Source organism: Neofelis nebulosa, chromosome 8 (assembly GCF_028018385.1).
Source record: "Neofelis nebulosa isolate mNeoNeb1 chromosome 8, mNeoNeb1.pri, whole genome shotgun sequence".
Classification (NCBI taxonomy): domain Eukaryota; kingdom Metazoa; phylum Chordata; class Mammalia; order Carnivora; family Felidae; genus Neofelis; species Neofelis nebulosa.
This window is the reverse complement of record NC_080789.1, coordinates 52146998-52174726: the sequence shown is the minus strand read 5'-3', so window position 1 is coordinate 52174726 and position 27729 is coordinate 52146998. Positions and strand designations below refer to the sequence as shown.

The following is a 27729-nucleotide window of genomic DNA, read 5'->3' as shown; positions in this document are numbered from 1 at the left end:
CTCTACCTGTCCACTCTTGGAATAAAGGTCTCCGAGGGACCTTCTCAAGAGGATGGCCCAGCCTTATTAGTCAAAACTATGACCCTAAAAACTAGAAATTACAAGCCAGGGATGAGGGACAAATGGGCCCTTGTCAGGTCTGGGAGAGAATTTTCTTGGAAAATAGAGTTTTGTGTTAGACAGAAAAATCAAAATGTGAGACAGCTACTTCTCTACCAACATATAGGGTTAGCTATGATTCTATTCTTAATCTTATTTTTCCTGGGCTCTGGGGACTCAGTGGTTTTCTGGGGTGGGGGAAGACCTAGCAGAGTGTACAAGCTGATGGGGAAACAACCGGAGATTGACATATAGAACTCTTGTGTGTTCTGCTCGGTCAATCTAGTGGTTCTTGATATCTTAGAAAAGGTAATGCAAGTAGAAAAGTCAGAATGAAAAGAGTAATTTGAAGAACTTGTGAGACAATCTTATGAAAGAAATCCAGATTTTAGAAATACCGTGTATTCACACGAAACCTTGTTGCAGTCTCCTGGGAGAGGAAAGCCACTATCAGTTTCTGAGCTGATGCTAAGTGAATCCTGAGACTTGCTTTAGTTGTGGTGTTTTATGATGGTTCAGCTCTTGGTTTTCATATTAAGGTTGTAAAACTGTGCTGACATCAGGGAGCCAGCATTGAGATTCCTGCTGGCTGCTGATGAAGTATGTACTCCATCACTTCTGAATGGGGCGGAAGGTTGTATAAGCACAGCTACTTTGGGGGTGAACTTAGGTCTAGTGGCCCATCTAGAAACTTTAGACTGACACATTTAAAGAATGGTGTACTTTGGCTAACAGCATTTTTGAATATGTCCCTTCTATTTAGGACATGTTAGGGATCCCAGGTTTTCAGAAGTAATCTTATTCTTTGTATTTTTCTTCAGATTATGATTTACCTTATTGATAAGGTACTTCCTGAAAGCTATTTTGTCAATAACCTCCGGGCATTGTCTGTGGATATGGCTGTCTTCAGAGATCTCTTGAGACTGAAGCTCCCTGAATTATCTCAGCACCTGGATACCCTTCAGAGAACTGCAAACAAGGAAAGCGGAGGTAGTGATGATTCAGTGCTCTTATATCTGTGAAAATATTTTACTTTGATTCCACTGTACCTCTGAGCCTAAACCTTGAACAGAAATACTTGTTTTCAGGTATTTCTGTTAGTGAGAGTACGGTGCAGTGAAATAGATTGCTAGAGAACAAGAATAGAACTGAAAAAATGATAGGGCCACATGCTGAACCTCTAACTGGTCATGGTTAGGAAGTCAGTCAAGAACCAAATACTTTCCCAGTATGAGATCAACAACTGAAATGATGTAATGCACTCTAGGTGAAGAATGGTGTCCATGTCTTACCATCTAGTTACACTGCTCTAAGCTGGCACCCATCTTATAGGAGTTCTTTAAAACAGAGCGACAGGTACAATTTCACACAGACTATGGTTTTGCCTGAACCACTGAGGCTATGGAGAGAGGAATATGTGTTTTCATTAAGTTTTAGGAGATACGTCAATAGTCTTTTGGATTGAAACGTTTAATTGCTCCTTTTATCTATTCATGGTAAGGGTATTTAGATTTACCAGAGATGAGTGGGTCAGCTCATTCTGGAGAAGGGCTCTCCAGGACGGCCAGCTAGAATCTGCACCCTGAAGGAAGGCACTAGGTTGAGACCGGATGGAAACTCGGGTCTGTAAGCAGCTCCGAGTCGCTGTTGTCTGGTGGGCATCTCCCAGCTTTCCGAAGCACCCCAGCTAACGGCTGTGAATGTACCCACTGCCTGCGCTTCCCTGGCTATGCTCAGGATACCAGGAAAACAGAGCTTTGCTGTGTTTCCTGTATACGGTTGCCAACCCCCCACCCACACATTCAAATCTGGGAAAATTTGAAACAATCTGAAGACCTAATCTGTGATTACAGTACACTGGAAATTTTAGTGACACCTGGGAGTCTCTCAGCATTTCCTTCTAAACCATTTGAATAATCTCATTTAATTTGGCCGTGCAGTGTAATTGTGCACCTGTGTGGATTTCATAGTGCTTCCAGATAGACCACCTTGCCTGTCCCATGTCAGACGTGCTTTCCTCGGCCCTACGTTTTCCTCCATAAGTCCTGCACTTGCTTATAAGTGCTGCCCTTAGATTCTAAGTCTCTGAAAAAAGATGCTCCTTTGTTCTTTAAGAAGAGAGGAAATGAGAATAGAGCTTTTTTTTTTGCTTATCCTTGGGTAAATGCACAGTCTGATTAACTTGGAGGGAGGATCAGTTTAAACATCTACATTTTTTATTTCATAAAATACATACTTAATGCCAGGAAGTAGGAGGGAGCTCTGTGTTTTTGGTGAATTCACAAACTTCATTGTGAGCTGTGTGTATAGTTTAGTTCAAAATATTTTAAAATTTCATGTTGTTTAATCTACAGATACTTTGGGATTTTCCAGCTTTCTTTCTGTTATTTATTTCTAGTTTAATTCCACTGTGCTCTGAGAGCTGTGCATAATTTAAGAAGTAGACAAGTAATTTCATAAGGAGCCTTGTTTTTATCAGTAGCATTTGAATAAAAGTGGGCTTTATGAGATTTTGAAAATTGAATTCAGGTTTTGAGAGGCGAAAAAATCCTTTCTTTTAATCCTGTTTTTGGTGAGGAAAACGTTCTCCTTAATTTTTAGCACCACAAAATAAATAGGTAGAGCCAAATAAAGTTTCAGGTTAACATTTCTGAAATATAAAGAATTTGTGAAGGTTATATTATTGAGATTTTTACCAGACACACTTATGTTCTTCCAAAAAAAAAAAAAAAAAAAAAAGGAAAAAAGGAGGAAAGAACCAGAATTAGAGATATGAAGAAATCAGTCAGGAAATGTAACATGTTTAGTGGGCATGGAAGATTGAATGAGGGTATTTTTATATCTTGCAAAACATCAATTCTGAAGAAACATAGAGTATTTGATTCATTTCAGGTGGATATGAGCCCCCACTGACGAATGTCTTCACGATGCAGTGGTTTCTGACTCTTTTTGCTACGTGCCTCCCTAACCATACAGTCTTAAAGATTTGGGATTCAGTCTTCTTTGAAGGTTCGGAAATCATCCTGAGGGTGTCGCTGGCCATCTGGGCAAAATTGGGAGAGTAAGTGATTTCCCCCTTCTGTTCTCTGGTGTGGAGGGCCTTAAGAAGTTCTGTGCTCTAATATGGAAAGCATCTGTATTTAAGTGTGAGCAAAAGAGAAATTTGGGAACTTTGTTGAATTGCTTTAGCTTTCTGAAATCTTAGTTGGCTGATTCTTGATTGTTGGGGGGGGGCGTGGCAAATAGAATCTATGTTGGGGAAGGGGGTAAGCTTTTTCAGGTCTGCAGATATCTTCCTCCTCTTCAGTGCTAGTATCCTGGCTGGCTTACTTTTGGCAGCTTCTCCCTGGACTCTAATTGGGAAGAGGGGGAGGGAGAGGAACTTAGAAGAGGAAGATCTGGAGAGGAGTAGGTGGGCTTGTTAGTTAACATTCATGATTTGGATTATTTTTTGAATTTTTATTATTTGTTTAGTTCTGCCTTTCAGGATCACGATAGAATTAAATGAGATAATATGTATAAGGTATCTCTGTGGTGCTTAGTACATAGTCCATAGTAGAACACACAGGGGGCGCCCGGCTGCCTCAGTCGGTAAAGGATGTGACTCTTAATTTCAGGGTCGTGAGTTCTAGAACCCCTTTGAGTGGGGAGCCTATTTAAAAAAAGGTAGAACACATGGAACTTCTTTCCTTCTATCAAGAATTAATTCTATGATGAAACCTATTACTATTAAACATATTGCCACATAGATGTTATTTACATTTGTTACCAGTAGCAGAACTATAAAAAGGAGGGTATTTTCACCCATCTCTAATATATTATGACTATTACATTAAAATTTTACCTTCTGGGTAATGGAGAGGACAACAGTTATGGTTATAGGACAATTGTTATAGTTAAGATTCAGAGAAGTTGTTAATGTTTCTTTCTTAGAGCTATAAATGACTTGAGTGGGTACTCATAGACAACATGTCAGAAAACTAATAAATCACTGACAGTGTTTTGTTTCAAAAACCTTTTAACTAGACTTTTTATTTATGCTAAGTTGTTTCCTGGGAGACTTGTAGCATTTCATACTTTTTGCAAGAAAGATCCACCAACTATCAATTCAGGGATGTAGAAAGATCATTATTGTGTATAAGTATTTTTAAACATCACATAGCTATCTCATTTGCCTTTGTTTTATCGCGCACTGCTTTTCAGCTAGGCAAATAGATGAGTGTTCTGGGGATTTGGTGTGCTGTTTACTTATCTTTTCATTCCCCCCCAGTATCTATATTTTTCTGTAATCATGTGTTTCCAACCTACTGTATGCCTGAAACTCTTTGCACTTTGATGGTTTCTGTGGGTCTGATAGTCCAGTTGCTGGGTAACTAGTTTATAGGATTAAAATACTGTAGCACTTAACTGTGTGCTGAGTTCTAGTAACCTTTATGTTAGTTCTTAATTATGGGGCAGGAAGAAAAGAAGCGATTCTGTTTTTACTCCCGTCTATCCATTATCTGCAGGATCAGAATTTATCCCTATGGTCCTCCCAGGGATGTCACACTGTTGAAATAATAACAGATACACTTAATATCCAATATTCATGGAGTGCTTGCAATGGACAAGCATTGTTCTAAGCATGCTAGATGTAAAGCTAACTCGCTTAGTCCTTGCATTTCATAAGGCAAGGACTGTTATCATCCCCATTTTACAGATGTGGGAACTGAGCCCCAGATAAGTTAAGTAAATTGCCCAAAGACACTCAATAAGTGGACAGCCTGATTTTGAGCCCAGGTATCCTGACTTTAGAATCTGTACTTTTTTTTTTTTTTTTTAAAGATTTTATTTGTAAGTAGTCTCTATACCTAATGCAGGGCCTGAACCCACAACCCCAAGACCAAGAGTCGCATGATCCACTGACTGAACTAGCCAAGAACCCCTAGAATCTGCACTTTTAATTATGTGAATCTACGGACAATAAATAGCTATCATTTATGAAATTCAGGGGATATATGAATCAGACTGGTAGGACTTTAAATGTTTCAGAGTCTTTGCTCACTCCACTTCTAGAACCTGCAACTTGTTCAGCAAAAGGAAGGGCAACCAGTATACATCACCAAGTGCCTACAGTGCCATCATTCTGTCAGGCGGCTTAAACACATTTTCTCATTCAGTTCTTTGCATAATCCTGTGAAGTAGGTAGGATTATTCTCCCTGCCTTTTCAACTGAGAAAGCTACCCCCGGAGGGTTAATTAACTAGTTCATGGTCACACAGCTCATGAGTAACAGAGCTGGGACTCAATCCTGGATCTTTCTGACTCCAGGGCCTGTATTCTTCCCCACAAACTTTGCACTGGAAAAATCGTGAACAACATCTCCATGGGACCTCTCCATTCACTTTACTCCACCAGCTTGGCATTTCTTCCTCTCACTCACACCAGCGGTGCTTTTGGAATATGTAAGCCATGGACTGTCAGCTCACCTTCGCTGGCATCTCCTTAATGTAGCCTTTCTTCTCTGACCCTATGCTTTGGCCTCATGCCAGGCCTAGCGTGGTGTTTCCTTCCTTGTCCCCCTGTCATACTCTACACTTGCCATGCGACCTCCAGCCAACCTTGCCAAGGGCACATCTGCTCTCACATTCCCTGTTCAGCACCTTTCGGTGACTCTTGCCCTGAGGAGGCTCAGCCGGCATCTGAGGCCTTTGCCATCTGCTGTCTGCAGCTCTGTACCCTGAACACTTGCTCTCTCCCTCTGGCCACATAGGCCTTCTGGCCAACTTTGGTTGCATGGAGCTCCTTGCAGGGCCTGGAGAGGGCCTGCTGTCTCCTGCATCCATGTCTTTGGAACGCTTTTTCTCTCTCGTCAACCTGGAGGATATTTTTCAGAACTCATCTGAAGCATTATTTCTCTTCCTCACCCTCTAGGGTAAACGTAACCACTTTTTCAGTTATGCCCACATGCCACTCTGTATCTTTGTAATAGCACTTCAATGGTCTATTTCATTTAGTGGCAGTGGGATTGAAGAACACTCCAGAACCTGAAGTTTTTCCATCATTATATATTTTTTGGATGGCTCTGTGGAAATTCCCCGACATTAGTGCATGTCAAAGAGAAGGTCTTATGTTGGTGGGCAAATAAAATTATCCTACTATCCAAAAAACATTGTAATAAATGAAACAAATACACAGTGCTCTTTGCTTTAGACTATTAAATTTTTTTCCCTTCTAGAAGAAGGTTGAAAGTATAACCTGCCTTATAGGTTGCCAAGCGACAGACTCTTTTTTTCTCTCTTTCTTTTTAATATTTATTTATTTTTGAGAGAGAGCACAAGCTGGGAAGGGACAGAGAGAGAGGAGACAGAGGATCCAAAGCAGGCTCTGCGCTGATAGCAGTGAGCCTGATGCAGGGCTCCAACTCACAAACTGTGAGATCATGACCTGAGCTGAAGTCAGACCTCACCTGACTGAGCCACCCAGGTGCCCCCACAGATTCTCATTTATGTACAGAAGCACATGCAGGAAGTAGGATGTAATCTCCAACTGGCAGCAGTGTCCTGAGAAGAAGTGAAAAATTTCTGCCTGTGAAAACATCCTGTGGATGATGAAATATACAGAGAAAGTTCTCGTATTTTTCACTTCCCTTCCTACTGTGGCTTGGTTTCAGTTTTATCAGTGATCTCCTCATTTGCAGATTAAAAGCCCCAGATTCCCTACAGGGGATAATTGTTCTTTAGTACCCAATTTTGTGGTCCTTAGATCTGATCGGTGGTAGGCATTCTGCTGTGTAGACAGTGTCAAATAAAAATAATAAAGATGCCACAGATGGGGCTGTGAGGCTGGGGAGCAGGTAAGAAAGATGAGAGCTCACCTTGTAATAAGTACATCTACGTTGCCTTTGGTATTTTTTTATCTTTTCTCTGCATTCAGCAAAGATGGGTTTATTTGGGAATAGCAGAGAATTTCAAGCCAGGACATGCAAGCTACGACAAAGCCATAGATAGACAAGTTCCCAGGAGTGTGGTTTTTGTTGATTGCTAACTTGATTAATTTAATGGCAAGAGGCACTGTATCCTGTTGAAACTGCAGTACATGCCTGATAAACAACACGGGTGTCCTAAATAATTCATTTTTCTGTTCTTTCTTTATCTAGGCAGATAGAATGCTGTGAAACAGCCGACGAATTCTACAGCACCATGGGACGCCTTACCCAGGAGATGCTAGAGAATGACCTTCTGGAAAGCCATGAACTCATGCAGGTGAGTGGGCAGCCTGGCCCCATTTTGGCTCTGGGAGTGCTGGGTGCTGTGGGAATAGGCAGTGTCACAGCAGCAATTTTGGGAAATATGTTTGGCCAGCCATCAGATTTAGTTTTTCATTTGACCAAGAGTCTATATATATAATTTGATAAGAATCTCACTGTGTCACAAGAGGAAGGAAGAAATGAATAATGGATGTTTGTTATACTTCCATTCAAGCTGCGTTGCTTAAAAATCATAACGTGCAATCCAACCTCTAAACCCCACCCCTGCCCAAATTACCAGGTACTTCTTCTGAATCTGATTCTTAACCTTCATAAAGGGAGACTTGTGGGGCAACATATTATTTTGAGGGAGAAATTATTGAGGGTTGAAAAGGAAATTATTCTTTAAAAATTTTTTTAAATGTTTGTTTTTTTATATATAGAATAGTGGGGGAGGGACAGAGACATAGGGACAAAGAGAATCTCAAGAAGGCTCCATGCTCAGCACGGAGCCCGAATGGAGCTCGAGCCCATGACTGAGATCATGACCTGAGCCAAAATCAAGAGTCAGACGCTTAACCAACTGAGCCACCCAGGTGCCTCTCCACCAAAGGAGATTATTCTAATCAGTGTTTTGGTAATTTGTTTTACCCATATATTCTACTCATGTTGTTTTATATTAATCATAATATAAAAAGACTTGAAGGGTTTTGTTATTTTCTGGCATGTTATTATATCTCACTATCATATTCACCAAGGCATTAAAAGCGATAGTGAGTATAAAAAAGATAACAGATTTGTTAACATTCTCTCTTGCATTAGGTTCTGTAACATGATTTTATCCTTATTCTCCTCTGATGCTTCTGACTACTGCTTCTCTTCCTGGTTGTTCCTTTTGCCCACCGACCAAACTCTGGGTCTTGTCCAAGGTTGCCCTAGGGCCTTAGTTTCTTCTTTCTCTGTGATTTCTCTTTCTTTTTTCTGAGTTTCAACTTTTACCTTTATGTTGGGTTCCATGCATGGGGTTATGTTTGGAGGGTGCTGGGCCAAGTCAACAGATTGGAAAATGAAGACTCAGGCCCTGACTTCGGGCTTGAGAAGCGAAGAGTTTCCATTCCTTTGCTCATTTCCTGGCACTTCCAGCTCCTTCTCAGAATCCCTTATGTTTGGAGAATGTTCACCACCTGATAGGACTGCCCCGAACATTCATATATTTTTTAAAATATATGTATTTTTTTCATTTATTTATTTTTGATATAGAGAGACAGAGCACAAGTCGGGGAAGGGCAGAGAGAGAGGGAGAGACAGAATCTGAAGCAGGCTCCAGGCTCCAAGCTGTCAGCACAGAGCCCGACACGGGGCTTGAACTCACAAACCGCGAGATCATGACCTGAGCTGAAGTCTGACGCTCAACCGACTGAGCCATTCAGTCGGACTTCTCAAGCCCAAAGTCAGGGCCTGAGTCTTCGTTTTCCAATCTGTTGACTTGGCACAGCACCCCCCAAACATAACCCCATGCATGGAACCCAACATAAAGGTAAAAGTTGAAACTCAGAAAAAAGAAAGAGAAATCACAGAGAAAGAAGAAACTAAGACCATTCAGCCATTCATATTTTTTTATCTCAACTTTTCTTTGCCTTCTCATCTCTTCTTTCTTCTTTCCTGTCTGTCTCAGAGGAAGAAGGGTTCTGTGTGATGCTGACGTTGGTGCTATGATCCCGACTCTTCTCACACATCTCAGGGCCATTGCTTCATCACTCATTCTCTCTCTGAGGGAAGTACCTCTTTTTGAACATGGCTCTGTGTATAAGGTCTGTGCTTGGCATTTTCCACATATGGGATCCTTTACGTCTCACAGAACTGCCTGATTCATCTGCCCAAGGCAGGACTCTAGGATATTATCCCTTCCCCCTCGTTCATGAAACATTGTTGGCTACTCACTGCCTACAAAACGAAGCATGGATTTCTCAACTTATCATCCAGTGCTCTCGACTGTCCTAGCTCCTCCCTTTCATACCCTTTTCTTATTCTGGTCAAGTCAAGCTGTGCTCCACACTCCCAGGAATCCCTGGGAATATGCCTCCTCTGTACCTGTGCCCCCTCTGTTCAGTCTTTCCCATCTACCTTCACATGATTAAGGCCTGCCTCCTCATGAAAAGTTCCAGTTCAGATGCCCTCTCCTTTGTGAAGCATTCTCTGATAGTCTCAACTAAAATCATCTCCCATTTCTCTGAATCACTGTGGCATTTTCTTTGTACCTCTCTTGTGAACATTCATCACATTCTACTTTAAGACTGTATCTTAAATCAGTGATTTATCTTAAATCAGTAATATCCTCAGTGATATTTAAAAAAAATTTTTTTAAGTTTATTTATTTTTGAGGGGAGGTGCAGAGAGAGAGGGAGACACAGAATTCTAAGCAGGCTCCATGCTCTCAGCTGTCAGCACAGAGCCCGATGCAGGGCTTGAACTCATGGACCACAAGATCATGACCTGAGCCAAAGTTGGATGCTTAACTGACTGAGCCACCCAGGTGCCCCCTCAGTGATATTTTTAAGCTCCTTGAGGTCAGAGCCTGTGCTTTGCTCATGAACACTTAGCACTTTGCCTTTTACTACAGCTGCTCAATAAATTTATTACTTCATTAAACAAACATCTGTTGAGAGTCTGAGATTAATTTCCTGCCTTCTCTTTTTCAATAAATGTTTGCTGAATTAAACAACACTTATATGGTGGCCCTCCTTCCAGATTCCCTCCGCTCTAATAGCATTGGCATTTTGCTGCCAGAGTGATTGTCCACACTGCTTTGGTCATTTCATTGTTCTTCATAATGCCTTCAGTGCTTCCTTGTTACTAACTGCAGTAAATAAAATGCTTCAGCCTAGTTTTCTAGGTCTTATATTAACTTCTCCAAACATTTTTGAGCATCTCTGTCAGAAGACTTCCTTGAGGAAATGATTATGTGGTTTTACCTTTTAAAGATGGAGTTGGCCAGGCTCTATATATGTGTGTGTATATGCGTGGGTGCATGCACATGTGAGGTGTGTGTGTGTGTGTGTGTGTGTGTAGGAGGCAGTGGTGCAGAGCAGAAAGGGAAGTCATGGTTGAGGAAGGGGCACAAGCAAAGACATGGCAGTGGAAAACTTTACAGTGTGTGAAGGAAACTATGAGCAGTTTGGTATTTGGTGTGGATATGGAGGACCACAACCTGTGGTAAGGATTGGACTTGACCTTTTAGGTCAGAGGTTGTGAAATTGTGCTTGCTGGAATTCTAGGGGTTCTGTGGAGCCTTTGGAAAGGGAAAAAGAAGACCCGAAACATTTTAAGGAGAGAAGGAAAATGGTCTGAGTTGTGGCTTCTGTCAGATACAGGGGTAGCTCAGCGAAGGGTGGACTTGAAAGGGTCAAGTCTGCTAGCAGGAGCCCGTGAGAGGCAGTGAAGGGTAGAAACAAGGATGGAACAGAGACAGTACTTAGAAGGCGAAATTGGGGGCGCCTGGGTGGCGCAGTCGGTTAAGCGTCCGACTTCAGCCAGGTCACGATCTCGCGGTCCGTGAGTTCGAGCCCCGCGTCAGGCTCTGGGCTGATGGCTCAGAGCCTGGAGCCTGTTTCCGATTCTGTGTCTCCCTCTCTCTCTGCCCCTTCCCCGTTCGTGCTCTGTCTCTCTCTGTCCCAAAAATAAAAATAAAAAAAAAAATAAAAAAAAAAAAAACGTTGAGAAGGCGAAATTGATGGGACTTGGCCACGGAAAATGGACATGGGGTGAGGGAGAAAGAAATGGGGAGACAACGGCAACCCACAGGTTTCTGGCTTAGGAGGAAGAGCATAAAAGTTTATCCGGGGCAGAAATAGGGTTTGTTTGGAGACAGATTGCATTGGAGGTGCATTCTTGCTGCCCTGTTCCTTACCTATCGAAGGTGTTCCCCGACTGGAACCTGTTGCACTGGGCGGAGGTCTGTTGCTACCTGGCCCTCTCTGTTCATGCCCGTTCCTGTGAGAGGGCTTGTGGTTCCCTCTGCCACTTTCTGTGAAAAATGGTCTGCCCACCAGGATCCTACTCAGTCTCTTCTCCACCACCCCCCCGCCCCCGACAGCCTCTCTTATCTCAGCCCTTATTGACGAGCCTTCCTCCATATTCTTTCAGTACTTAAGATTCTCAACAACTGATTTAATGCCAATTACAGATTATTTTATATTATTTGGTGTTTTTTTCAAATGTGTTAATCTTATTCTCTAATGAAGTAGTAAGTTCCTTAATGATAAGGGCTTCCTTTTACTCTGTATCCCCATAACACCTAGAGGAGTGGTTGGTTTTTTTAGCTTTATTTACTTTTTTTTTTAATATATATATTTTTTAACGTTTATTTATTTTTGAGACAGAGAGAGACAGCATGAACGGGGGAGGGGCAGAGAGAGAGGGAGACACAGAACCGGAAGCAGGCTCCAGGCTCTGAGCCATCAGCCGAGAGCCGGACGCGGGGCTCAAACTCACGGACCATGAGATCGTGACCTGAGCTGAAGTCGGATGCTTAACCAACTGAGCCACCCAGGCGCCCCTAGCTTTATTTATTTTTGAGAGAGAGAAAGAGAGCGAGTGTGTGCGAGCAGGGGAGGGGCAGAGACAGGGAGAGAGAGAGAGGGACAGAGGATCTGAAGCGGGTTCTGCATTGACAGCAGCAAGCCCAATGAGGGGCTCGAACTCATGAACTGTGAGATCATGACCTGAGCCGAAGTCGGACACTCAACTGACTGAGCCATCTAGGTGCCCATAGAGTACTAAGAACCTATCCAGTTATGGGACGCCTGGGTGGCTCAGTCGGTTAAGTGTCTGATTCTTGATTTCGGCTCAGGTCATGATCTCGTGGTTGTGGGATCAAGCCCCGAGTTGGGCTCTGTGCTAGACATGGAGCCAGCTTAAGATTCTCTCTCTCCCTCTCCTTCTGCCCTTCCCCTGCTTACACTCTCTCCCTCTGTCTTTAAAAAACAAAAACCAAAGAATACACCTGGTTGCTCACTGAATACACAGACTCCTAGAACATTAGAACTCGAGGCAGTGTTTTTCACACTTGACTATGTATGAGAAACTGCTCCAGAGTGTGTTAGAATGTGGACATTTAGTTCATCGGTGGTTCTGATGCACCATGGTTCTGATATGGTGTTTTGTTTTGTTTTAATTCTTTTTTTTTTTTTTTAATTTTTTTAAACATTTATTTTATTATTGAGAGAGGGAGAGACAGAGTATGAGCTGGGCAGAGAGAAGAGGAGACACAGAATCTGAAGCAGGCTCCAGGCTCCGAGCTGTCAGCACAGAGCCCGACGTGGGGCTCGAACTCACAAACTGTGAGATCATGACCCGAGCCGAAGTTGGACGCTTAATCAACTGAGCCACCCGGGCGCCCCTGTTTTGTTTTAATTCTTAAGTTAGTTAACATACGGTGTAGTCTTGGCCAGGGATTCATTACTTACGTATAACACCCAGTGCTCATCCCAACAAGTGCCCTCCTTAATACCTGTCACCCATTTAACTCATTCTCTTACTCACTTTCCCCCTCATCAACCCTCAGGTTTTTGTTTTTTTTTTCTGTATTTAAAAGTCTCTTATGGTTTGCCTCCCTCTCTGTTTTGATCTTATTTTCCCTACCCTTCCCCTACGATCATCTGTTAAGTTTCTTAAATTCCACATGAATGAAATCATATACCTGTCTTTCTCTGACCTGATGTAGCTGGTTTTTAAACAACACTTAGGGAGGCACTGGTTTAAAAGAAGCTTAAAGATCAACTAGCCTAATTCTGTCACTTGATAGAGAGTGAGCTTATGGCCAGTTTTTTAGATTGTCCAGTGGCAGACCCAGACTGGGAGCCAAGTCCCCCTCTCCTGGCCTACTTTTCCCCTACCACCAGCCCACCGCTTCCACGTTAGTCAAAACGTGTCTTTCCCGAAGCTGAAATCCCCTTTAGAAAAATAAGGCAGCATTTTGTTTCACTTAAACGTTGCCAGAGCGAATGAGAGGTACGTTGACACACGCCATCTTTGTCCTATAGAAATTTCCAGTCTTAGGTATTAGGAGAAAAGACAACCACCTCTTTACCTTGCTGTGAGAGAATCCTAGAGGGAAAAATACCTACCGGCTGTGGTTTGATCAATTGGATGCCATGTTAGCGGCTTTTCTTCTGCAGAGGAAAACATCTGGATGGAGATGAACTGAGCCTAATTTTGTACAACTCATGTTTTCGTGTTTTTTGTGAAGCATGTCAGTAATGACAAATACAATTTTGTTTTCAGCGGTTCCTAAATATAAATGTCTATTTAAGTGTACTTTGGTAGTTTGAATGGTAAGTTGACTTATTGGTTTTCCTTGGCATCATGGAGTATTATGGAGAGAAATGGTGAATGTCATTTCAAGGCACTCTGTTTTCTTTATTCAATCTTTTTAAAAAAAAATTAATTCAGTGGCTGGGATCCAATTATGGTGGGCCATAAATCTGTCAGCAAACCTGAAATGGCTCCAGATGAAAAATGTGGGCTGTGCGTAAGGTCTTTATTTTTGAGCTGAAAGACAGGGAAGGATTCTCCCTGGTGGTCTTCCCAATTTCTTTACATTCTAAGTGCCACACACAAAATCTGCTGGGCTTTTTCCTTCTGTAAATCATATCACTTTTTTTTTTTTTTTAAGTAGCAAGGGCTGTTTTTAAAAAATTGATGGTGTCTGAAAAAGACATTGGGAGAATGCCAGTGAAACAGCGGGTGTGGATTTCAGTGAGACTTTGGACAAAATCTCTCATGACTTCCTTGAGGGCAGTAGAGAGAAAAATCAGGTGCTGTTGTCAGAAGGGTTTGTAGGTGCTTGGGACAACCTACCTCAAAGTGTGTATCAGTAATTATTGTTACCTGGGGGGAGCTCTCATGTGCTGTGAGGCAGGATCAGCCCTTGGAACGTTCACTTTTTTCCATCAGGCTTGGGAAGGTGGCTGAACTAAATTATGTTTACATTCCATTCTAACCTGAAGATTCTGTTAGTGTACCATATTTGGCTCTAAAGTGATTAGTAAAATTCCTTTTTTGGAATCCATTGTAAATCTCTGATTTACAACGTTGGAAAACAGAGCTTCTCAGGTACCCCGAGGACTATAGTGATGTGTGGTGTATATTCATGGCATAAACTCGCCTTCAGACGTGAGACCTTCGACTAAGTGAGTGAATATATGTGAAGAGGTGCTATAAACACATTTTTTTTTTCCAGGAGCACTGATTTCTTCTTTGAAGGATTAACTAAAAGTAAAGGATAGAGGAAGATAGACCAAAAAATAGAAAATGAAAGCACCAATGCAGCCAGGTTTTTGTTTTTGTTTTTGTTTTTGTTTTTTTTTTGTCAGATGTCTGAAGCTGAGTGGCTCTTAAAGGAGCTTGCTAGGAGCCCAGGCCAATTACTCTGGGGCAGGATGTACTTCCCATACTGTTCTTACCAGCTTCCTTCATGAGGCTGGACAAGGGAATATTTTAATGATTTTTTATAAAACTGACAAAAATAAAACACAAGTGAATCTTCACCTGGTCACCCTACTAATTGTCTTCAATGAGACATCTTCATTCATAAGGAAATTTGAAATTCCTATCATTAATAATTTCATCTTAAAAAAATTTTTTTTTAATGTTTATTTATTTTTGAGATAGACCACAAGCAGGGGAGGGACAGAGGGAGAGGGAGACACAGAATCCGAAGCAGGCTCCAGGCTCTGAGCTGTCAGCACAGAGCCTGACATGGGGCTCAAACCCACGGACTGCAAGATCATGACCTGAGCTGAAGTTGGATGCTTACTGACTGAGCCACCCAGGTGCCCCAATAATTTCATCTTTTAAACTTGAATCCCAATGGTATGGGTTTCTCTTTTTAAATTATTAAGGTGTAGTTGACATAGTAGTTTTAGGTGAATGGTTTCCTGGGAGAAGTGAAACTTAGGGTGATTAATATACATTTTCTGGAGAATAAGTACTTGAAGGATTGAAGGAAAGCATTTGGAACAATTAAGCTTTAATAAAATTAAGAGAGCAAACGTGATTACTTTCCTCCTGCTGGTAGAATGATATATAATTTTGAAATTCTGGAGGAAGCACAGGTGCTTTTCCCATTTTTATTTATAGATTTTTTAACAGCCTATGCTTTACACCCTGTCACTTTTTTTCTTTCTTTCTTTTCTTTTTTTGTTTTTAAATAACAGCTAACAATTTTCACCTCGAACTCATTCACAGACATTTGAAAAGGTGGTATCTTTGGCGAAAGCTTGTGGCTGATCACACGATCACCCACTAGATTTAATGTTGTCCAGATGACGTTGAATGTCTATAAAAGTCATCAAGCAAAGCTTTGAAAAACAAGCACTGCATATGAGCATCACCGATGGGTTCTTTGTTAAAGAAATAATAGAGAGCTGTGAATTTCTGAGTTAACCCACCTGTCAGTTGAGCCCAGAGGAAGTCAGACTGCCCCCATCTGCCACCCATGTTCACCACTTGGAATACCCAGTCACGGCTGGATTGATTTGAGAAATGAGCATTGTGTTCCTCAGTATTCTTTTGTCTTTCTCTAAAGGGGATATTGAAGTAGAATCTCTCCACCTGCTGTGTGAGAAGCAGAATCTACCTCTTTACACCCAAATCATAGAACTTTAATATCTTTCCACGATTGAGAAGAGTTGTTTAAGGCCATCGTTTCAGACTTGACATTTTTGCTTGTGTTTTTCAGACTGTTTATTCTATGGCTCCATTCCCTTTCCCACAGTTGGCAGAGCTGAGGGAAAAATACACCTACAACATTACACCATTCCCAGCCACAGTTAAACCCACCTCAGTTTCTGGGTAAGGTCTTTTTCCCCCCCTTGTTGTTTTCATGATGGAAGACTTAATATCTTAATGTGTTGGTGTAACTTCATATTTGTTAAGCCCCAGATATATCTATTCAAAGTAGTTTGGTACTTAAAATCTGAATGTTTCTTTCCCAAAGGTTTTGATTTAAATTCAAGACAGATTTTTAAAACCGTACTTTCCAAAGAAGATTGGAACATAAACTGAAGGAATATTTAGAGACCCCACAACTTATTTAAAAATGTCAAATATTAAAAATTTTAATAATTAAAATCGTATAGAACAGGTGCATGAAGAGGCAGATGGCCTAATTTAAAATGAGAAGACAAGAAATTGACAAATAATATATCCCTGTATAGGAATTTAGTGTTTGAAAACTTAACATATCAAATCAATAGTGAAAAGTGTATTTAAATAGAAAAAATGAAATAATAAAACTAGCAGAAGAAAGTGTGGAAGAATGTCTTTAGTTCTTTGGAATTGGAAAGGCCTTAATAATGGACTCAGAAACACAAGGGAAAAAGTTAAGTAGTTTAGAAATAATTTTCTGCATGACTAAAAACAGAACAAAACAAAACCTTCATAAGCAGGCGCAAAAATATTTTGTGAAAAAATATTTGTAATTGCGATCTCTCATGTATAAAGTTCCTAGCAATCAGTAAGAAAATGGCTGCCCAACTGAGACACGATGAAAGGATGGGGATTGGTAGTTTATGTATAAAAGGCAGCATCGGTTGTATGAAGAGAAATGCAGCCTAGAACTAGATTGAGACTATGTTTTTATCTGTCAGATTGACAAAAATTCAGAAGGTGGATGTGCGCTCTGTTGGTGACGCTATAGGGGGACACTCTTGCACAGTACAGGCGTAGCGCATTGCTGTAAGATTTGTGGCAGGCAATTTGGCAATATTTCCCCAGATTACTAGTGCACATATCCTTTGACCCAGCAATTCTACCTTTATGACTTATCCCACAGATGTATTTGTACACCTGCAAAGCACAGTCTGTATAAGGTTATTTATTGCAACATTGCTTATAATGGTATAAGATTGGAAACCATTCAGGTGTGTATTGTCAGTGGCCTGGTTCCATTACATGGGCTACATGCACACAATACAGTGCAGCTGTACAAAAAGGATGAGAAAGCTCTGTGTGTGAACGTGGAGAAAGTTTTAGGTACATAGAAGCAAGGTGCAGAAGAATGTATACAGTATGCCAATAATTATGCAAAAGGAAGAGAAAAATAAGACCATAGTTATCTTTGCTTATCTATGCAATAAAGAAACTGAAGAACACATAGAAATTAGTAGCAATGGTCACCTTTGGGAATTAAGTAGGGCAAAGGCAGAAGTTGGACAGGGATGGGAGAGAGACTTTTTATGTATGTTACATTCATAGTTATATATAAAAATTAAACCATGTGACTATATCATTTATTTTTCAAAAACACCACAATTTTCTTTGAATATTTCTTTTTCTTTTATGTTTCCCAAGACGACATGGTAAGGTCAGAGACAGTGATGAAGAGAATGACCCAGACGATGAAGATGCTGTCACTAATGCAGTGGGGTGCCTTGGACCTTTCAGCGGGCTCCTGGCACCCGAACTGCAGAAGTACCAAAAGCAAATGAAAGGTAAAGAGGTCGCTTTCTATTTAGATGATCTCAATGTGTTGGGTCACTATAGCAAAGGTATTATTATTGTGTCTGATCAATGACTACTGTTTCCTCACCTGGTTACCACTATTAAAGGTCTTTGTTAAAAGTGTCTTCTGTGCTACTCTATCATGTAGTAGGATCTCTCTGTTATGTGTTACACACATCATACCTATATCTTTTTCTTATGTGTTTTGCCTCCAGTTTATCTGATTCTACTTCGTATGCTCAGTTCCTTAGCCTGGAACCTGGCATATAATAGATGTTTAACACATTCTGTTTGAATTAATTGATACAGAATGGCTTCTTTTCCACTATAGAGATACCCTCTAAATCTAAAACATTATGGTAGCCTCTCCTTGAATTTGAGTAATTAGAAACTTGTTATCTCATAGGACATTCTGCTGGATCCCTCTGCTTAGCCCATGGTTTCTAGTTGAGAAAAGATAATCTCCACCTACCAGTTCTTTTAATAGTTCTTTTGAACAAAAGACAGCAAGTCTACTCCCTCTTTTATTGGATGTCTCTTGAAATCTTGAGGACATCCATCATGTCCCCCAAATCCTTGTCTATGGTCCAAGATCAAAATTTTTCAGAAGGGATGACTTCCAGAACTTTTGATATTCTGTATATTCACCTTTTAATGTCCTGTAGTGTGCCTCTTAAAAAGTGGTGCTCTGAATTGGATGCTGTACTACATTTGTTTTTTTCTTATAGAGAATGGACTTTTTGTGGTCTGGACACCATGGACGTAATGAACTTTTTTTTTAAGTTTTTTTTTTTTTTTTGTAAATTTTTGAGACACACACACACACACACACACACACACACACACACACACAGCATGAGCAGGGAGGGGGAGAAAAAGAGGGAGACACAGAATTGGAAACAGGCTCCAGGCTCTGAACTGTCATTATAGAGCCCAGCGCAGGCCTTGAACTCCCTGACTGTGAGATAATGACCTAAGGCAGAAGTCAGACGCCCAACCGACTGAGCCACCCAGGTGCCACAATTCTTGTCAGGTTTAACTAAGTTCAGATTAGCAGGACCCCTTTTAATTCTATTCTCCTTTTTTTTTTTTTTTTAATGTTTATTTATTTTTAAGAGAGAGAGAGAGAGAGAGCATACGCAAGCAGGGAAGGTGCAGAGAGAGAGGGAGACACAGAATCCAAAGCAGGCTCCAGGCTCTGAGCTGTCAGCACAGAGCCCAGTGCGGGGCTCCAACTCATGAACTGTGAGATCATGACCTGAGCCAAAGTCGCACACTTAACCGAATGAGCCATCCAGGCACCCCTTAATTTTCTTCTCCTTAAAAATGTGTTTTCCATAAAAAAGGAAGTAAATTTGTCTGATGTTTAAGCTTTACCTGACTAACAGTTTCAGCAGATGCTACGATAGTTGAAATCCTCACTAATTATTTTTTTAAAAGCGGTTCCCAGGCCGTTTTACATACTGTGCTAGAAAAGCCTATGTAGTGTGTCTGCCCTCACACAGTGCTTATTTCTACTTCTCAGATGTAATCTCAATTTTATTTAAGGGACAAATCTGCTAGTTGTAGGTGTCACAGGAGCAGAAACCACATCAGACAAAACACACATAGGCAGGAAATGTGTATTAAATGAATAAAAACATTTCTAGTGATGCAGTGATTCAAAGTTTTGATATGTTTTTTTAAATGTTTATTTATTTGAGAGAGAGAGACAGAGCATGAGCAGGGGAGGGGCAGAGAGAGACACACAGAATCCAAAGCAGGCTCCAGGCTCTGAGCTGTCAGCACAGAGTCTGATGCGGGGCTCAAATTCACAAGCCATGAGATCATCACCTCAGTTGAAGTCAGATGCTTAACTGACTGAGCCACCCAGATGCCCCGAAGTCTTGATAATTTTATAGAATGTGTTGCTATTTTTAACTTAGGAAAAACTCACTTTTAATGATGGTCTAAACTCTACGAACAGTCAATTCCTTATAAATCCTCATGCAATTATATGCAAATCTGTCAACTGACTTTAGACACCTGGAGTTATATTTTCCTAAGGGAATTTTAGAAAAAGGCAGTGATATTTATGTGGAAACAGTTGTTCTTATGTCTACAGAATGAGCAAAGTGCTAATAAAATCAAACAGTGAACCCACACAGCTCATTTCAGACCCACAGTTAGGCTAATCAGAAAATGCGGAAATATTTTCAGGACCAAATGAAAACCAGCACAACAAACTGGAGCATGCATTTTTTTTTTTTTTTTTTTTTTTTTTTTTTTTTGTGGTTAGAATTCGCTGGAAGTTAAGATACCACACTGGGGCACAGTGTAATCGTTCTCCTCCATGTCCGTGTCTCTCTCCTCTGGAGTGTAGAACCAAATGAAGAGCAGAGTCTGCGGTCTAATAACATTGCAGAGCTGAGTCCAGGAGCGATCAACTCTTGTCGAAGTGAGTACCATGCAGCTTTCAACAGTATGATGATGGAGCGCATGACCACAGATATCAACGCGCTGAAGCGGCAGTATTCTCGGATTAAGAAGAAGCAGCAACAGCAGGTTCATCAGGTGTATATCCGGGCAGGTAATGTGATTCTTTGTTTGAATCAATTTCCCCTCTGTGTCTTGTGAAGGAAGGAACCATACTCCTAGGATCGCCTCGGTATTGCAACCCTGTAGCTCAGTATCCGCAAACACTGCTGGCATGAGGAAGTGACCTATTTAGTATCCCCTTTCTTATTTTATTAGGCTCGACTGAAGAAAAAGACCATGGGTCCCTTTTAGGTACCAAGAACCAGGCACTTGATGGTATTAAACACGTCTGTACTACGTGTGCTTGTGGAGAGGGGTTTACAAATGATGAAACTGTTGCAAACGCCATGCAGTCCTTGGACTTGAGACATTTTTGAGCTCTTCCTAAATTTTAGGCATTTGAAAATGGAATCTATTAATCTGTGCACTAGTAAATTAAGCTATCCACTGGTCATTTAGGTAGTAATATAACAGAAGTTGTCATCAGAGAAAAAGGAAGAAACCATTCCTGTGCCTCACCGATGGGTTAGCGGGGTCTTTCTTGGGGATCTGCCAAGAAGAGCAAAATTGGATTGAGGTTGGAAATGCTCTTTTCCAAGGACTGTCCAGCTGCTTTTTTTGTTTTCTTTTTAAATTCCACAAATGCCAGTGAACAGTCTGCTTTGTGATTTAATACATGCTGATTTGGGAAGTGGTTTGTCTTGTTCTAAGTGAAATCCTAATGAAAATGATGCCTGTTCTGTGTTAAAATGAAGTTGACTGGGGAGCACGTGACTGATCTTGCACGAAAACTGTACTTAGCTTCCACTTACGGGGGCGGAGCGGGTTAACTTCCTGAATATTTTTACTTTGACTTGAATCATTAAGAGGGCATTCACAAAAGAAACAACTCTAGCACTTTAATTTTAAAAACATTGGCTCAAACATATCCTCATTTTTGTCCTTAAAGAAATGAGGCAGGTAAGGATGGATATGCTTCTGTCCTTTTAAAAGATGAGGAAATGGTGACTCAGGAAAGCTTAGCAGGGTTGTATAGCGATGGTCGGTGGTCAGGCCAGGGCTAGACCCCCGTGTTCTGATTCTTTACATAGTCCCTTTTTCACTTGCGCCCTACACATCTGTGGGTGTGATGGTGAACAGTTGTCGGTGGGTATTAAATTGGCCCAGTGTCTTGTGCTGTAGCTATAGGGGGTCAGTAAACAGTGTTCCACAGGCCACATCCGGCTAGCTGCCTGTTTTTGTAACTAAAATTTTATTGGAATACAGGCATGCCCCCTTATTTACATATTGCCTATGACTGCTTTTGCACTACAAAAGTCTAAAATATTTACGTATTGTCTATGGCTGCTTTTGTACTACAAAAGTCTAAAATATTTACAGTCAGGAAAAGTTCGCTGACCCTTATCAGGATCATGGTTTGTGTGGTTCCTTTTAGGGAGATTGTTGCTCAAAGACAAAGAGCATTGCTTTTGAAACTTCAGCGTGCATGTAAATCACTTGGGGATCTGTTAAAATGAAGAGTCTGTTTCAGCAGCTTTGGGGGGGGGGGGCTGAGATGATGCATTTCCAACAAGCTCCTGGGTGGTGCCAGTGCTGCTGGGTGGGGATCACGCTTTGAGTAGCTTTTAGAAGAGATGGTATAAGAGGATTAGCAGTGCAGGTGGAGAGGGTGCGCTTGACTTCAGCTTCTGAGATGTGAAGGAAGGTGGTGAGCATGGTGGTTGAGGTCCCAGCTTCCCAGGTTAAGGAGGACGGGAACTTGGGGCCTTTTGGACCCGGTGCCTTCGGTTTTTGGGGAGAAATCGGAGGAAAAGTTGTTTGCTTTTGGAGGAGTAAGTTGGGGAAGTCAGGTAGGAGCGTAGAGAAAGCAGTGAAGATTTGGGTAGGTCATCGAACGGAATGGAAGAGGGAAAGAAAAGGGTTGTTCAGTGGCTTTGAGGACCCAACAAAATAGGAAGTTATGAATCTGAAGGGCTTTCAGTCCACATGTCTGTGTGATTTTTTTTTCCCCCCTCCCTTTTTGGAAAAGATAAAAATCCAGGTTTGGGATTTTGCCAGGGATAAAGAGATAGGGGTGTCAAGAATGTGGTCATTGGTGAGGCAGCATCCTGGTGATCAGCCATGCATCTAGCCGGGGGAGGAGTGCAAGTGACTCACACATAGACAAGGGGTTATGGGAAGTTTGAAAGACGAGAGAACCCAAGTCTCTGGTTCAGTACTATGTATAGTCATATCGAGAACCTGAGAGCCAGGAGAGCCAAAGAGAAGAATCAGAGACTTAAATATTTTCCAGGTAAGATAGATCTGGGTGATGAAGTTTCGGATGGAATTGGGGAGGCTGAGGAAGTATGAGGATGGGTCAGTCAGAGAAACAGTCATGCAACTGAGGGAGGTAGTAGGATATGGGATGGAGAGGAGACTGTAGTCAACATTTTCAATGAAGACTGGAGTGTGACCCGAGGTACATGACAGCAGTCGAGAAGCGTAGAGGTGAGCTCAGCCAGATGATAGGGATGTCAGGAGGAAGGTTGCTCACACAGAGATGGTAGGGCCTTCTCCCTACTGCTTCTGCCTGCTGTTGTCATCTCTGGGGCCATGTGTGTTTGAGCGTCATCTGAAATAGAGGCTTGGTCGTAGCCACTGGAGGAGGACGACAGGAATACTATCACCAGTGCCCTCCAGGAGAGCACGGCTTTGGTGCTCTCCAGTTTCAATTGGCTTTCGAAGTCCTTTGAGGACACAGGAGTGGGATCAGGAATCAAGTAGCAGTGATCTCCCTACATTTTCACCACCTTCTATCACCTCTGTCATTCTGCCTGCTCTCACCTTTATAATATGCAGTGTGTTCTTTTCCTACCCCTCAGAAGCTAACAGCTGATAATCCATATGGTCGTGGCGTTTGACTTATTTTTAAAACAGTCTTCTAAAGTTTTCTAGGTACAGGACCTCTGAGGTTATTTCTCAGAGACAAAAACTCTCAGTAAGAAACAGTAGGGTGTCTGCACTTTAGTAATGAGGGGCCAGAGTCTGCTTCTTTTTGTATCCTCAGCCTCTCGTCTCCTCCTTTTGGAAGAGGAGGGAACAGGTACTCCAGGCTCTAGGGTTGAATTCAGTTTCTGTTACCTTCAGTCACATGACTCTGCAAAACCTGGCGGATACGTGGGTTGGGATGTGGGGACAACCTCTGTGATTCCTGTTCTGTGATGGATGGTTTCTCTGTGGTCCATTTCACACAACCTTTCAACGTTTCTTTCAGATAAAGGGCCAGTGACCAGCATTCTCCCATCTCAGGTAAACAACTCTCCGGTCATAAACCACCTTCTTTTAGGAAAGAAGGTGAAGATGTCAAACAGACCTGCCAAGAATGCGGTCATCCACATCCCCGGCCACACAGGAGGCAGAATGTCTCCTGTCCCTTATGAAGACCTCAAGACGAAGCTCAATTCTCCGTGGCGAACTCACATCCGAGTCCACAAGAAGAACATGACGAGGACCAAGAGTCAGCTGGGCTGCGGGGACACCGTTGGGCTGATAGAAGAGCAGAATGAGGGCTGCAAGACTAAGAGCCCGGGGGCAGCGGAGTTCCCCTCCAGCCGCGCAGCGGCAGCTGGAGGAGAAGGTGACAGCTCGGAAGGCTGTGTGGGGAGGACAATCGAAGGGCAGTCTCCGGAGCCAGCGTTTGGGGATGCCGACGCTGACGTGTCTGCGGTCCAGGTGAAGTTAGAAGCCTTGGAACTGAACCGGAGGGATGCTGCTGCCGACCCTGAGCCCAAGGCACACGCGCCCTGCCAACGGCACTTCCCGGAGCTGCCTGATACGCCCGGGGAAACCAAACCTCCCCAGGGCGGCCACCTGAAAGCACCCATCTTTAGCCCTTTCCCCAGCGTCAAACCACTGCGCAAGTCAGCCACTGCCAGGAACTTGGGATTATATGGTCCTACAGAAAGAACCCCAACCGTGCACTTTCCTCACATGAGCAGGGGCTTCAGCAAATCCAGCGGTGGAAACAGTGGCACGAAGAAACGATGATGGCCTTCAGAAGCTTCGACTGTAGATGCGCCTTCCCATGGTGGTAAAAGGGTTCCGGCTGAGGCTCCAAAAGAGTGTTAATTGTCCGGTGAAAATGAATAGATAGGTTCAGAGATGAGCACCAGTCTGTAAAGATGGGAAATGGAACTTTTCTAGTGGGAAGCCAGGACAGGGATGTTTTCCCACCCACCGCTAACCGATCCAGTGAATTCTTGTGGCAGCGTAAATATTGTAGTTTTAAAGCGTGAAGTTTTCCCTATTTTTAATCGTGAGTTGTTTAGAAAAGACTGCGTATTTAGACTGTTAACCCCTCTTCCTTCTTCCTGTTCTGAAGGCTGTCAGGGTCCCTGCGACAACACTCCTCCAAACCTTCTGGTTCTCTGGGCGTTAGCGATACTCAAGCATGCACACACTAGCTCCTAGAACAGAAACTGTACAAAGGAAGTAAGTTTCTTAGTTACAAAAAACATCCTGATTTCCCTCTTCCTGCCCCACTGGGGGAATGTTTGTGTGTGTGCGTTTTTCTTCAGTAGTTTCTCTCAGTCAGTCTGAAGATTGTTTTTTCATTCTAGAGCTAAAGTGCAGGAGAAAAATGTAGATAGCCTTAGTTTCCCTTTCTGCCTGCAAAATGAAGAAAACCCTTTATCTGTTGAAATTTAGGTTAAGCCACCAATTTGAAGATCTTACCCAGAGAACACACACGGGACATGCATTAAGCAATCGCTCTGAACGGCTTGCTGATTCTGCTAAGCTTTCCTCAAGGTTCATTTTTTTCCCCTCTAAGAAGAATTATGGTCCTCAGTGTTGGGATGACTTGGTGGGCTCTCCATGGAGCGTGTCCCGTGTTGTCCTCCGTGCAGCTCACTTACCTACCAGCTCTTCATGGCAGACGTAGCGATGCTCGATCGTGGCTCGAGCCGTGTTCACGGCTGCTGCTGGGAAGCCAGAAACACAGCACCTGCAATTCTGTTACTTGAATTTTGTGCTTTTTTGATTGGAGCACTTTGTTGAGTACTTTTGTTACTTGAACACTGCCTTTCTTTGGAGAAGGCATTAGTGCTTTCTAGCTCTCTCTTACCCACTTCTCTCCCAGTCCCAGCGGGTCAGAGACAGCACCTGTTATCTCCACTATGCAGATGGGAACTCTGAGCCACACGGAGGTTAAGTAGCATTGCAGATACTCAAGGGGAATACTCCCAGTATTCCCTGTGACTTGGTCACATCTCCTCTGGCACGATAGGCGGATTTACTGCTCTTTGTACACAGATGCATTGGCTGTATAGGTTCTAAAAACCAAGACTGGGAAGCCACTCATTGTACTCCCTCTCGACTCAGAGGACCTTTCTTCAGATGGTACAGAGTCCCGTGATGGCGTTTCACAAAACCAGCTCTGTTTTTACCCAAAAATGTGGTTCATTTTAAAAATGCTTCGTGCAGCTGTCATTTGAACAAAGGCTCACTCCTCAATCCCCTTGTCTTACTGTTATCCGAAGAATAGCCTCAGCATCTTTATCCTCCTCTCTGATAGACCTTGACCATGCCTGCAGGCACATTGTCGATGCACTCAGTGTTCATTTGGGCTAATTGGATTGCCAATTCTGAAACCAAAGCTATAATTTTAGAGAGGGCTTCTACTGTGAGAGGTATTAATTTTCATAATAAAATAGAGAATGTGGTAGTGTGGGCTTTTTTTTGAGTAGAAGACACAAGAATGACATACAGTGAGAAAAGCCATGTTATCCCTTTTGTGGTATTTTTACCCCCAAAGGCACTGAAGGTGGAAAATATGACTACTGAGTTATTGCGGTGTTGGTCTTGAATTCTGTGCCACCTGAAGTTGGCATGCAGCTTCTTAAAAAGCAGCCACGCCCACCACCTCTGTCTTGGGAAGGGAGGAGGTGGGATGTTGGGCTCACCTCGCGTCCCGCTGCGGGGATGAGACCCGCTGCATTTTTCAAAGTTAAGCAAATGACACGATTTTCTTCTATCTGCTAAAACTTTACAGATAATGATTCCACCTTATATTCTTTTCTCCTCCCCCACCCCAATGAGTCAGAACAGACTCATCCCTTTGAGGGATGTCTGACTGGAATGGAGGAGTAGTCTCTCTTCTCTTGAGTCAGCCCCACGCTCCCTGAGGATCTAGGTCCAGGGAGGTGGATGCTGGGGCGGAGCCGCTTACCACAGTCCTTGGGATGGCGCTGTTGTGTCTGCTAAGTGTCTTAGTGTTGGTGACATAGGCCCCACCGGTTTCCCTCTGATGGTCTTTCTGGTAGAGGGACGGACGAGACGGGCGCATGCTTTGGAAGAAGTATTTTATCCCAAATGGAAGAATGAATAACTGAAAGGATCATAGTCCTCGGAGGTCAAAATGACCTTGTCAGGATTTTAAAAACCGAAGGATTTCTGTTGAAGCACTCTCTGTACCAATAACATGCATGCATTGTACCGAGTAATCGCAATGTGAATCGGTCAATTTTGGAGACTTGCCTACTTTAGGAAATAGAGAAATCTGCAGTAGCCTTCACCACACAGCATGTACAAAGACCAGTATGGACTCGTTCTCCTCCCTACGTATTGGACACTGTACTCAAGCACCAGAAGTACTTACCAAGTAGCGGTTTCTTGATTTCTAGATCTGTCTGTCCCCTGTCAGCACTTGTGCGGGGAGTCCCCTCCTTCCAGTGCTTCTGCACCTCAATACTCTTACAAAAGCCTCCAGATGGTTTAAACCTAGTTTGTAATGTTTGACCTATGGGCTGTCACTTTTTGAAACATTGTATTCCTTTTTCTTTTTTTTTTTTTTTTGTCTCTGTTGTTCTGAAGAATTGTACTGATTACAAAGACATGCGCATAAAGATTCTTGTTGTTGTAGCTGTTGTGCCATTTTCTGAGTGCATGCGTAGAATACCGTTGTGACACTGACATCCTCCTTCCCCTTCCGCTTCAACTTTTTCCCCTGCTCGGTCACGGAACTGGGGAAACAGCCCAGTAAGCTCCATCTCCCCCAATCTAATCACTGGGCTGCAGGGTGGCCCGTGACCTCTTGAGAACTTGGCAGAGGAGCGGGTTCCTAGGTATGAGTGAGTAGAGAGTTTACTTAAGAACGTGTGTGTGAATGTACGTATGTGTATAAAATTAGCCATTAGGTTTGTCATTTTCCTTTGTTTCAATAAAATAGGACACTAGGAACGTAACTCAGCTTCTTGGTCTCATGGGTGGGATGTGAATGGACAGCTGTGGTCACAGGCACTGCATCAGCCTGCTCCCTTCATCAAGTCTCCCTTTACTCTTTCTGAGCCACTTTCTTTGCTGCCTCCAGCAATCATTTGAGGCAACGTTTAAAATACATT

The 27729-nt window shown here is 42.5% G+C and overlaps 1 protein-coding gene across 4 annotated transcripts in view; it reads left to right on the top strand.

The window, feature by feature from the left end:
• Positions 1–27250, top strand: part of TBC1D30 (TBC1 domain family member 30) — an 86783-nt gene extending 59533 nt beyond the window's left edge. For 2 of the 4 annotated variants that reach the window (XM_058742129.1, XM_058742131.1), the window contains 8 exons: positions 921–1089; positions 2992–3160; positions 7238–7343; positions 16068–16180; positions 17681–17820; positions 20193–20399; positions 20564–20623; positions 23604–27250. In XM_058742129.1, the coding sequence (XP_058598112.1) occupies positions 921–1089; positions 2992–3160; positions 7238–7343; positions 16068–16180; positions 17681–17820; positions 20193–20399; positions 20564–20623; positions 23604–24376 (1737 nt within the window). In that variant the 3' untranslated portion in view covers positions 24377–27250. The remainder of the gene's footprint in view (positions 1–920; positions 1090–2991; positions 3161–7237; positions 7344–16067; positions 16181–17680; positions 17821–20192; positions 20400–20563; positions 20624–23603) is intronic. The other 2 variants (XM_058742130.1, XM_058742133.1) reach the window with 1 other exon arrangement.
• The last annotated feature ends 479 nt before the right edge of the window (positions 27251–27729 follow it).